We start from the raw sequence: 10,474 nt of genomic DNA, 5'->3' as shown, positions 1-10,474 counted from the left end.
AACCACACTTTGGGTGGACATTCTAAAGCCTTTATTTAGCATCAGGTAGATTATTTCATAACATTGGTTAGTTTCAAGACAGCGTTAAAATAACTTACTGGCAACTACCTAAGGCCCCTGGGAGCAGTATCTCAATCTGGGGGTTGGATGGATAAATACTACAAGATTAGATTAGTATACCCCAATTAAAGGGGCAAAACTACTGTACAGTCGGTCTCCATACATATTTAAGTACACAGGTACCTTGCAACTCGAAATGCACAAGACCTCCTTTCATAACAGTTGAACGCTCACACACACGCATGAGTGCGGCTCACTTTCTCGGGGGGGCATCTGCCGCTGGAAGCTAAAGCATGTAAAAAGCTTTGTCATTATGGAATGACTACAACCTATGTTTAGAATATTTTGTGAATGGCTAGATTTTATACATATTTTCAATTCAAACATGTACAATTTAAACATTTTAACTCATTGATTTCAGAAATTATAAAAGTGAATTCAGAACACTAAAATAAGTAAATGAAACACCTTGTCCAGTTTAGGATTTTCCTATCAGGATTACCTACTCTGAATTTTCGGGCATCTTTTCTTTTTGGAGGCAGTAAGGGATAAAATGGAGAGGTTAGTATGAGCAAAAGCCATCTTATTGTAGTGTTTACAAAATGACATCACCTCTACATTTGAGCACATGAACGTTGTATAGAAGAATTCTAAACACGTCAAAGTTATATCTAAAACATTCAAGCATGACAGCATAAAAATATTCAAAATAACTTGATTTGGGATTGCTATAGAACTCCATAAAGCTAAAGTCACATTTGGGTATAAACCTTCAGGAAATATGGCAACAGCAACCATAAAAAGCGCGGTCTCCAGCACTCACTCTCACCTCTGTATAAAACAGTCTTCCAAATAAGTTGTTTTGGATAGCAAAGTTATGCAGCTCTCCTAAGGCTTTCATCATCACCATGTGCCCTACTTTTGTTGGGTGAAATGCATGTTATCTCATGAGCAGACTTTTTTTTTAAAAGATGAATAGAAACCAGGAAAAAAATTTAAAAACCTAGGTTTAAGACTTATCTGTAGATTAGCCAAACACCCTGACTTGTCTGCCACTTTAATAAATGTCAGGCAAATTGGAATAGTTTCTGTCCCAATAGCTGCCGGAGTAGATCCAGTCTTGGGCTCCACTGTATGGATTTGGACCTTGGCGGAACCACCTGTTTAAGAGAAAGGAAGAGATTTATTTGGGGCTATGGTTCAGCTCTTCTCTCTAGAGAGGCAAGCACTTGGAATAATATTCCGAAGGGGGTAACGATAGCACACAAGAGGATTGCGGATTTTCCACAGCATTTAGCAATACAGTAAGTACCACTCAACAGAAGTAGGAGTTGAGAGAAACAATGTTCAGGACCCTGGTCCACTGACCTTTCTTTTAAACAAGAATAAGGATTTAGGATAAGGAAACTTTTACAGACTGTGGTGATATGTGAGAGTAAACAACCTCTAAACTTTTTTAAATATTGATTTATTAGAAAAGCAGAGTTAGAGAGCAGAGAGAGGTCTTCCATTCGTTGGTTCACACCTGAGATGGCTGCAATGGCCAGAGCTGCAGCAGTCCAGAGCCAGGAGCCCAAGGACTTGAACCATCCTGCACTGCTTTCCCAGGCCACGGCAGAGAGCTGGATCAGGAGTGGGGAAGCTGGGACTCCAACCAGCACCCATGTGGGATGCTGGTGATGCAGGCAGTAGCTTTCCCCACTATGCCATGGTGCACCCCCCCCCCCCCACCCAAAGTCTTAAAGCTCCATTTCAGAGATGAGGAGCTGATCTGTCAGCAGTTAAAATTTTAACTTGCAGGGGAAAGCATCTGCCTGCGATACTGGCATCCCATATGGGTGCTGGTTCAAGTTCCTACTTCCCATCCAGTTCCCTGCTAATGCACCTGGGAAAGCAGCAGATGGCCCAACTACTTGGGCCCCTGCACCCATGCACTCTTTTGGGGAGACCCAAAAGAAGCTCCTGTCTTCAGCCTGGCCCTGGACTTTGTAGCCATCTCGGGAGTAAACCAGTGGATGGAAGATTGAGAGAAACTCAGGCTGGACTTCATAGACTTGGACTTTTCTAATACGCTATATTCATAACCTCCTGGCGTCAGTCTAGTCCCTATCCTCTCCAGTCTCAAGTTCTAACATTACTATAGATTCCTAGGTTTTATCTGGCTTTTCTAATTCTAGAATGAGCTGCTCTAATCATTTTCTTGACCTCTAAAAACATCTTTTCTGCAGCATTAGCTCTCTCTAGGTAATGGAATGTAAAATTACTTGCTCAGAAGGTTCAAAATTACATTTGTTGGGGCTGGTGCTGTAGCATAGTTGACTAAGCCTCTGCTTGTGGCTGTTCTTCCAATCCAGCTCTCTACTTATGGCCTGGGAAAGTAGCAGAGGATAGCCTAAGTGCTTGGGCCCCTTCATCTGTGTGGGAGACCTGAAAGAAGCTCCTGGTTCCTGACTGGCCCACTTCTGGCCATTGTGGCCATTTGAAAAGTTGAACCAGTGGGATGAAAGACCTCTCTGTCTCTGTAAAAGAAAATATTAAAAACAAATTAATCATGTTCTAAATATGATTTAGCTTTCAGAGTAACACTTCTGCAAACAGGTTTCTATGCCTTTGCCAGTCTTTCCAAATAAACTGCTTCTGGAAACTATAAGAAAGAGTAAGGTGGGGCCTGCACTGTGGTGTAGTGGGTAAGGCCACAGTCTGTGGTGCTGGCATCCCATATGGGCGCTGGTTCGAGTCCCAGCTGCTCCACTTCTGATCCAGCTCTCTGCTATGGCCTGGGAAAGCAGTACAGGATGGCTCAAATGTTTGGGCCCCTGCAACCAGCTCCTGGATTTGGACTGGCGCAGCTCCAGACCTTGTGGCCAACTGGGGAGTGAACCAGTGGATGGAAGACCTCTCTCTCTCTGTAACTCTACCTTTCAAGCAAATAAATAAATCTTAAAAAAAAAAAAAAATCTATCCAGTGAAGTCGTCAATGTTCCTAATAGCACAACACCATAAACTCTGAAGTGGGGGGTGGCAAATAAGGCTTTATATTAGGCTTATTCCTTGTAGGGTCATACCAGGGTACTTCAAAAAGTTTGTAGAAAATGCGTATTATGAAAAACCTTTGAAATAAGTTCAATTTTTTGCACCAAAATGGCCTTAATTCCATTTTCCACAAGTTTTGGAAGTACCCTTGCATAGTAAATGCCCACTAGAATGATTATAAAAAATTGTTTAACATCTGAGGCTTCTTCCTACTTAGATATTTAGAAGCCAAGTGTGAAGAGCCATTCAGATTTTTGGATACATCAGAAAGCATCAAGAGCCAGTAATCAAAATCATAAAATTTTTGTTTACAATGAAATATATATAGTAACACCTCTTTGGGCTTTAATAGTCCAAGTAGTGAAATTACTTTCATTTTCATGCTTAGCAAAGTCAAATACTTTAGAGAAGCAAGCAAATCGAAATCAAGATAATAAAAATACTGTCTGGCCAGGAGTGGGTATTTAGCCTTGCCTAGGGGTTAAGATACTGACATCCCAAAGCATGCCTGGGTTCTATTTCCAGCTCTGGCACCTGACTCAGCCTCCCAGCAAAGCAGTGAGGGCTCAAGTGCTTGGGTTCCTGCCATCAGATGGGAGACCCGGATTGAGTTCCTGGCTTTTGTCTTGGCTGTGTGGGCATTTGGGGAGTGTGCTTATACAAGTGCATGAGTGTGTGAGCTCTCAAAGAAAAAAAAAAAAACCCGCAGGTCCCTGTGTCATTAGTTTTCTTACAAAATTCAAAATTGAGGGGCATAGTTGCAGTCATACACTGCACAGTCCAGTGTATATAAGAGCAATGATAAGATGTATGATGTCCTTGTTCGCAAATAAACATCTTTGCAAAAGCGTTGGGGATTGACTGTTCTTGGAGACAGTTCATGTGTTAGAGACATGCACCTCCAGAGTACTGGCCTAACGCAAGGGTGGGGACACATCTAGAAACTTCACTGCAGCCACTGCCCTCATTCCCCCTGCCGACAACAAAAATATGCAGTCCTAATCAAGTCTTCACACGTTTAGACAAGTGTGGGCAGTAGCAAAGAAGAGGGAAAGAAGACTACTTTGCGACCTTTGATTCTGCACAATGTTCAAACTGTAGTACAATGGCACTAATTTTTTCTCCTCCTCCTCCCCCGCTCCCCTGTGAATCCTGGGCTCTCACCAGTTCTCCCACTCTGTCCTGCTGCACTGCCTGCTCAAGTCTGGGTTCCTGTGAGAATCACACACAGCCATGTTCCTAAGGAGGGGACCCTGGTATCCAGCCTGAAAAACTCTGCATTCTGAGCTGGGAGCCAGGGAAGGGATCCAGCAGGAGTGCCAGCTTTCGTGTGCAGAAACTGGCACACAGACAAGTTTCTGAGGATGACTCCTCCAAGGGCTCATGAGTTCTACCTAGGAGAAAATGCCTGGGGCAGGCATTCAGCTTGGTGGTCAGGACACTGCACCCCACATCATGGACATAAAAATAAATGGCTAGAAATATCCTACAAAAGAAGGGTTTCCTTGCAGAACAGACTAGGAAGATGATAAAATCTATCAAACCTTTCTACAAAGGATGGCAGTGAAGCATTGTTGGTGGCTGTGAGGAAAGCAGGAATCTGCAGCTTACTACTGTGTGCCCTGGAGCACGACCCTGAGCGAACACACCGTCATCTGGTGTCTTCCCATACTGGAGTCCACTGAGTTCTAGGCACCTGGAGTATGAGCAGGTGGGAGATGGCAGGAATGGCCGAGGCCCTGCCCCTCACCCCTGCCCCTCACCCCTCATCCAACCACTCTGTTTGCATAAGCTTTATATTTGCAGACTAGTTTAGTTCACTCACAAAAATATTCCCATGTTAACAATAAAGCCCAAACCCACTGCACTAAATGATATCAAAGGTCATTTCTAGCACTAATAATCCCTTTCTCTATGATGCAGAAGAGCTGCTACACAGTATCTATTGGGACACTTGAAAACCATACACATGCTGTCTCTAAAACTCATGTAACTTTGAATTACGGGACAACAGTTTCTAATGTGATGCACATGTAGAAAATGCTTTTACACTGTTCCTATTTTCATGTGGTTCTGTTATTTCAAAACAAGTGGCCACAAAAGTTAGAAGTTCCATTGCGCACTTTCTGTTGTAGAATGGAATCCAAGATGTGACTTCATACAAATCCCATTTCCAGCACACGCAGACCCCTGTGCTTGGGCACCCTTACCACCACCAGTCCACAGGAAGTCCGTGGCACGCAGAGGCCAGGTGAGTCCCTCACATGCAAGGGGCTCTGAACGCCTTTCTGCGCCACAAGCCGGGACTCTGGATTTTACTCTGCCTCTTGAAGGAAGGAAGGGCAGGGCTTGCCACAGAAAGGAGGGAGAGCGCTTACTGATTGCCCATCTGTCATCATGGTGTGGGAAACACTTTAACCTGAATCCCCAAGTCATTTTTCCTCCTCATCCACGCAACCCTTCCATTGTAACTACATCCATGGAGTTAACATCTCTTGGGCCTTAGAACAACTTGGCCCCAGTGAGCTGGTCCTGGCCCTACGACTTCCCCTCTGCCGTCCCGGCATGCCCGTGGGTTCAGCCACCCACTCCCCGGAAGGCACGCACCTTGTCTTCCAGTCCTCTTCCGACTTGGACCTGTTCTTGCGGGCTGCTCTTTGTTTTTCTTCAAGTCGTTTTTTTTCTTCACTGGCTTGATCTAAAATAAAAACATGGATGAAAAACATCTTCTGTGCAGAGCACACGAGGCACAGTACCGCACACAACCTGATGTGAGAAGCACGGCTTTGACGTTACACTACCTCCGTTTCACTGGAACGCTAGCACGGGCAGCCTCAGCACCCACCCCGGCACACAGGAGGCAGAGCTGCATTCAAGATGCAGCTTGAATGGCACCTTACTTCTCAGTCTACACTCTTAATAAGCTCTGCATTTGCTAACGCATACCTGCTTACCCTTAAGGCCAAACAATTATGTTAAAATGCTTCAAGGAAAAACTGGGTAGAAAAACTGCAATTTTCCTAAATTTTTAGGGAGACCTCAGAGAGCTCCCTCAGAGGCCATAAGAAATTCAGATACTTCCCAAGATACTGCCGCTGCATTCACTGATGGGCATCAGTGCTTAGCCAGGACAGTGCTGCGGCACCTGGTGCTGGCACACCTGCGGCCGGCTGACTTGCCACTGCAGGATGCTGTGCTGTGCAGTGGGTGGCGTCCCTGGCCTTGAGAGGCCCTTGTCCCCTTAAGTGACACCCAGAGCCTGCAGACATTTGCCATGTGCCCCCTGTGTGGGGAAACTGTCCCTTGGGAGGGCTGCTGAGTTAGCAGGAGTTTCACACTTCCAGATACAGATGCTGTAACTGAAGAGGGGGAAGCCAGCCTCTTCTCCGAGGCTGCTGGGTGCTAAGCGGATTCTGAGACACAGGAGCACAGTGAAGTCATTCATCAGGCTACTGTTCACAGCTGACGGACAGACATGCTAGTGTCTGCTCAAGTCCCCCTTTGACATTTCAGATCTGGGGAGGGTTAATGAAATAATACAAGCTAATAAGGTCTACTCCCCGATTTCCATACTGTAAACAAACATTGCAGATTTTAAGGTGAATTTTAATTCACTAATCCCTAAGAGACTTAAAAGGCCAGTGCCCTCTGTAAAAAAAAAAAAAAAAAAATTATCAACTCCCAACTTGACTCTCGCTGGGATTAAACATGACAATAGATCTGATCTGATTTCATCATCATTTAAAAAATCATCTATTATTTTTCACTTTATGTTTCTGTGTGGGAGCAAACTGTTGAAATCTTTACTTAATGTATGCTAAACTGATCTTCTGTATATAAAGAGAATCAAAAATGAATCTTGATGTGAATGGAAGGGGAGAGGGAGTGGGAAAGGGGAGGGTTGCGGGTGGGAGGGATGTTATGGGGGGGAAGCCATTGTAATCCATAAGCCGTACTTTGGAAATTTATATTCATTAAATAAAAGTTTAAAAAAAAAAAAAAGGCCAGTGCCCCAGCGATGCTACCCATCACCAGGCATAAAAGCAGCCACCCTCCCCTCAGGAGAGCACGCTCATGGGAAGCACCATCAGAAGAATTACCTATTTCTCCATTTTCCATGGCTCTGATATCAGGCCGTAGCCTGCAGTCCGTCTTAGGAATCACACTCTCCATTTCCTTGTCCACTTCATTCAGAACCATTGCAAAGCTAGTGAAGTTATACATCTGCAAAGCAACAGGATCAAGTTAACGCACCCCGAGGCACAGCGTCAAAGAGCCCTGAGAGCAGAGGGGAGATCTTGGCGCATCACTCCCTCTCCCTTCCGGGGCAGGGACAGTCAGCCTTTCTCACATCACACACCCAGCTGGCTTCCTCCAATCTGGGGCTGTTCATCTCAAAGAAATCACCAAAACAGGACTCCCAGAACCACCACCCCGGTTACTATCAACTTTAAGTAGAACTAGAAAGGAAATAAACTTTTTCTTCATTGAAAATCTCCGTGGCTGAGTCTGGAGGACTTGCTCCGAACAGGCGTGCATCGTCTTGTGTTTACCGAGGGCCACTCTTACCCTAAGCAGCTACTCAGACCCCCAACAAAGTCCCACCCAACACACCTTCCCAGCCAGGGGCCAGGAGGGACGGGCAGCACGGACACGCTGGGTCGCAGGGTGAGAAGGGAGAGTGGCACACAGGATCCGGGGGCGGGCAAAGACAAGTGGGGCACAGCCTGCCTCTGTCAGCACTGCCTGGGCGGGCCCTGCAGGTGCCGAGAAACCGTCAGAGCGAAGCATGAAGAGGACGTCTCACCTGGGCTGAATTAGGAGGCCGCGGGGCTATTCGCCAGAGGAGGACACTCCCAGGAATGACAAACACGCTTTCTGAGTCCGGCATTGGCATTTCATCCGACTCCTCGGAGGTACTCAGCTAGAGGAGCCAAGACACGGTCACAGTTCAGGCAGAGCAGGGCACTTTAACAGCGTGCGAGCAGACACAGACACACACACACACACACACACACACACTTAGAAACTGTAAAGTAACCACCATCTTCTGCACAGCAGGAGGGAAACAACAGGGACTGGATCACCACGACTCGCTCGTTCCTACCTCTGGACCTGTCCCTCAGTAAGTCCTGGAGCGACTGCGCGAGTGCCCTGAGTCTCACAAGCTGTAGGGACTGCGTTGTTAGCGCTGTGTGCAGTTAAAGCAGCATCACCACCTTTACCGTCATCCCAAGCTTTTAAAGCTTCTGTCTCTTCTTTCAAAGGCAACACAGCTCACCCGCCTACTTCCCGAGAGACTGCTGAATCTCCTGCATGGGCAGGAACTGCCTGACCCAACAAGCCACCTGCTGCAGGGCCAGCAAAAACAGGTTCCAGTCACCCCTGGGACCGTCCGTCAAACGGATCACTGACAAAACCAGCAGGGACTGTGAAGCAATCTGATACAAAGAGAACTGAAGAAGGTGTTGCTCTAAAAAGGAAACTGCCACTTTCTTTGGCTACCTGCTCTCTCCACGGGCCGCAGCCATGCTAGGGGCCCTACGTATGTAATAAACCTATGAGGGGATGCTATTACCACGGTCTTCTACGTACAGAATTCAAGGCTTTGGAAGGTTAAGTAATATTCCTAAGTGACACAGTAAACACACAGAGAATGACTGGTTGAGACACGTGCAGTGAACACACAGTTGAAGAGACCAGTGGAAGCCAATGTGTGCTGGTGACCTTATCTTTGCCAAGCTGCCTCCTGTTGACAGGAGCTATGGCCGAGAAGTTTGTGTCACAGGTGCCAGGATCCTGGGACAGTTCCTTTCCAGTCCTGGTTTCCTCACAGTTACAGAAAACAGAATGCAGGAAGAGCGGGCGGAGACTGGGATGGAAGGAGGACAGAGAACGGGCAGGTACAGCTGAGGCTTATGAACAGGAAGGAAAGTGCCCACGCCGCGGGAGATGGCGTGCTCCGGTGTTCAACAGACCCCTCAGGCGAGGCCCGCGCTCACCCTGGCTGCCAGGACCATCGCTAACACGCCCACCTTCCAAGTCTGAGGGCCGCCTGGGCTTCCGAACCCTCAGTGAGCACACAACACACCAGAAGAGCCCAGGACTGAGGCGACTGCTGGGTGGGAGGGAGGCGTGGGAGCCTGCGGCCAGAAGGGGCTCAAAGCCACTCGGTCACCCCGAGGGCTCCGGCAGGCACAGTTCTGAGGCCCCTCCATTTGTTAACTCAGTGAACACACAGCTGCTGCTGGGAGCCCTGTTACAAACCACGGCCCTCACACGTCTGCCTGAGCTTGCAGCAGACAGGATGCTGAGCCATGTGCTCTTAACCACGGTGCTACTTCCTGGAAGGAATCTGTCCTCTACTAGAGAGGCCTTGCCCAGCTCTTGGCATTTCCACATGACAAGCAGCTGTGTGCCTCCCGGGGGACGGTCACCGTCCCACACAGAGGCAGTGCAGGAAGAGGCCAGCAGCCCAGGGATGACTGCTTTCATACCAACGGCCTTGCCTGTGATAGGAACAAGGCAATGAAACCAGTGCTGCCTTTGGAAGAAACGTTAGCTATCCAGAGGATTTCAACTTCTACTACCCATAAACCGGAGGGAAAGGAGGTGAGTCTCACATCAAGAGGACCTCCAGCTTTCCGAAGCTATGTGGATTTAATCAAAGCCCCGTGCATGACCGCACACATCCCTACGCCGTACAAGATTATGTCTAACACTTGCTAGCAAGGCAGCTCTCTGCGCACGTAACAGATGCACGAACTACAGGCATTGGCACCAGGAACAAGGGAAGGTCGCACTGGAAGCCACAGCCGGCTGCCTCCCACAGGGGCAGCACAAAGCAGGAGTCCAGCAGCTTCTCCAGATACCACCGCCAGGACATTCACCTGTTTGCTGCTCTTCTTCTCTTCCATGTTTTTCTTTTCATTTTTTTTGCAAGCCTCAAAAGTGGCAGGATCAACACTGTACAGACACTCGGTCCACTTCCCATAGAGGGCACACAGCTTCTTCTTGCTGTCAAAAGAGATGCAAGTTTAGCCAGTGATTAAACCAGTGTTTTTCTGCAAATGATTATTACTGCAATGACTTTTATGGATCAGATTCTTTAAAGAAGCAGATATTTCTTTGTAGAAGGAATATTTTCCATCTTATTAGAATGCTAGTTTCCTGGGGCCAGCACTGTGGCATAGCAGGTTAAGCTCCTGCCTGCGATGCCGCCATCCCCTATGAGTGCCGGTTGGAGACCCTGTTACTCCACCTTGATCCAGCTCCCAACTAATGGTCTGGGAAAGCAGAAGATGGCTCAAGTGCTTGGCCCTCTGCCACCCACACAGGAGATCTGGATGGAGTTCCAATTTCCTGGTTTAAGCCAAGCCCA

General features: G+C 47.4%; 1 protein-coding gene across 30 annotated transcripts in view; it reads right to left on the bottom strand.

Annotated features, from left to right (window-relative positions):
* Positions 1-14: 14 nt before the first annotated feature.
* OSBPL1A (oxysterol binding protein like 1A) overlaps positions 15-10,474 on the bottom strand; it is a 230,497-nt gene continuing 220,037 nt past the window's right edge. For 28 of the 30 annotated variants that reach the window (XR_016214098.1, XR_016214099.1, XR_016214100.1 and 25 more), the window contains 5 exons: positions 9,984-10,110; positions 7,901-8,017; positions 7,194-7,317; positions 5,701-5,791; positions 15-1,220 (listed from right to left, as the gene is read on the bottom strand). Coding sequence is in view for 25 of the 30 variants with exons in the window: in XM_070050375.2 (XP_069906476.2) it covers positions 1,118-1,220; positions 5,701-5,791; positions 7,194-7,317; positions 7,901-8,017; positions 9,984-10,110 (562 nt within the window). In the remaining 5 variants the exon portion in view is untranslated. Of the gene's footprint in view, positions 1,221-5,700; positions 5,792-7,193; positions 7,318-7,900; positions 8,018-9,983; positions 10,111-10,474 lie in introns of those variants that run through there. The other 2 variants (XR_016214101.1, XR_016214102.1) reach the window with 1 other exon arrangement.

Source organism: Oryctolagus cuniculus, chromosome 10 (genome assembly GCF_051225735.1).
Source record: "Oryctolagus cuniculus isolate XC-2025 breed Fujian yellow rabbit chromosome 10, ASM5122573v1, whole genome shotgun sequence".
Classification (NCBI taxonomy): domain Eukaryota; kingdom Metazoa; phylum Chordata; class Mammalia; order Lagomorpha; family Leporidae; genus Oryctolagus; species Oryctolagus cuniculus.
Note: the sequence above shows the minus strand (reverse complement) of the source record. Positions and strands in the feature narration are given on the sequence as shown.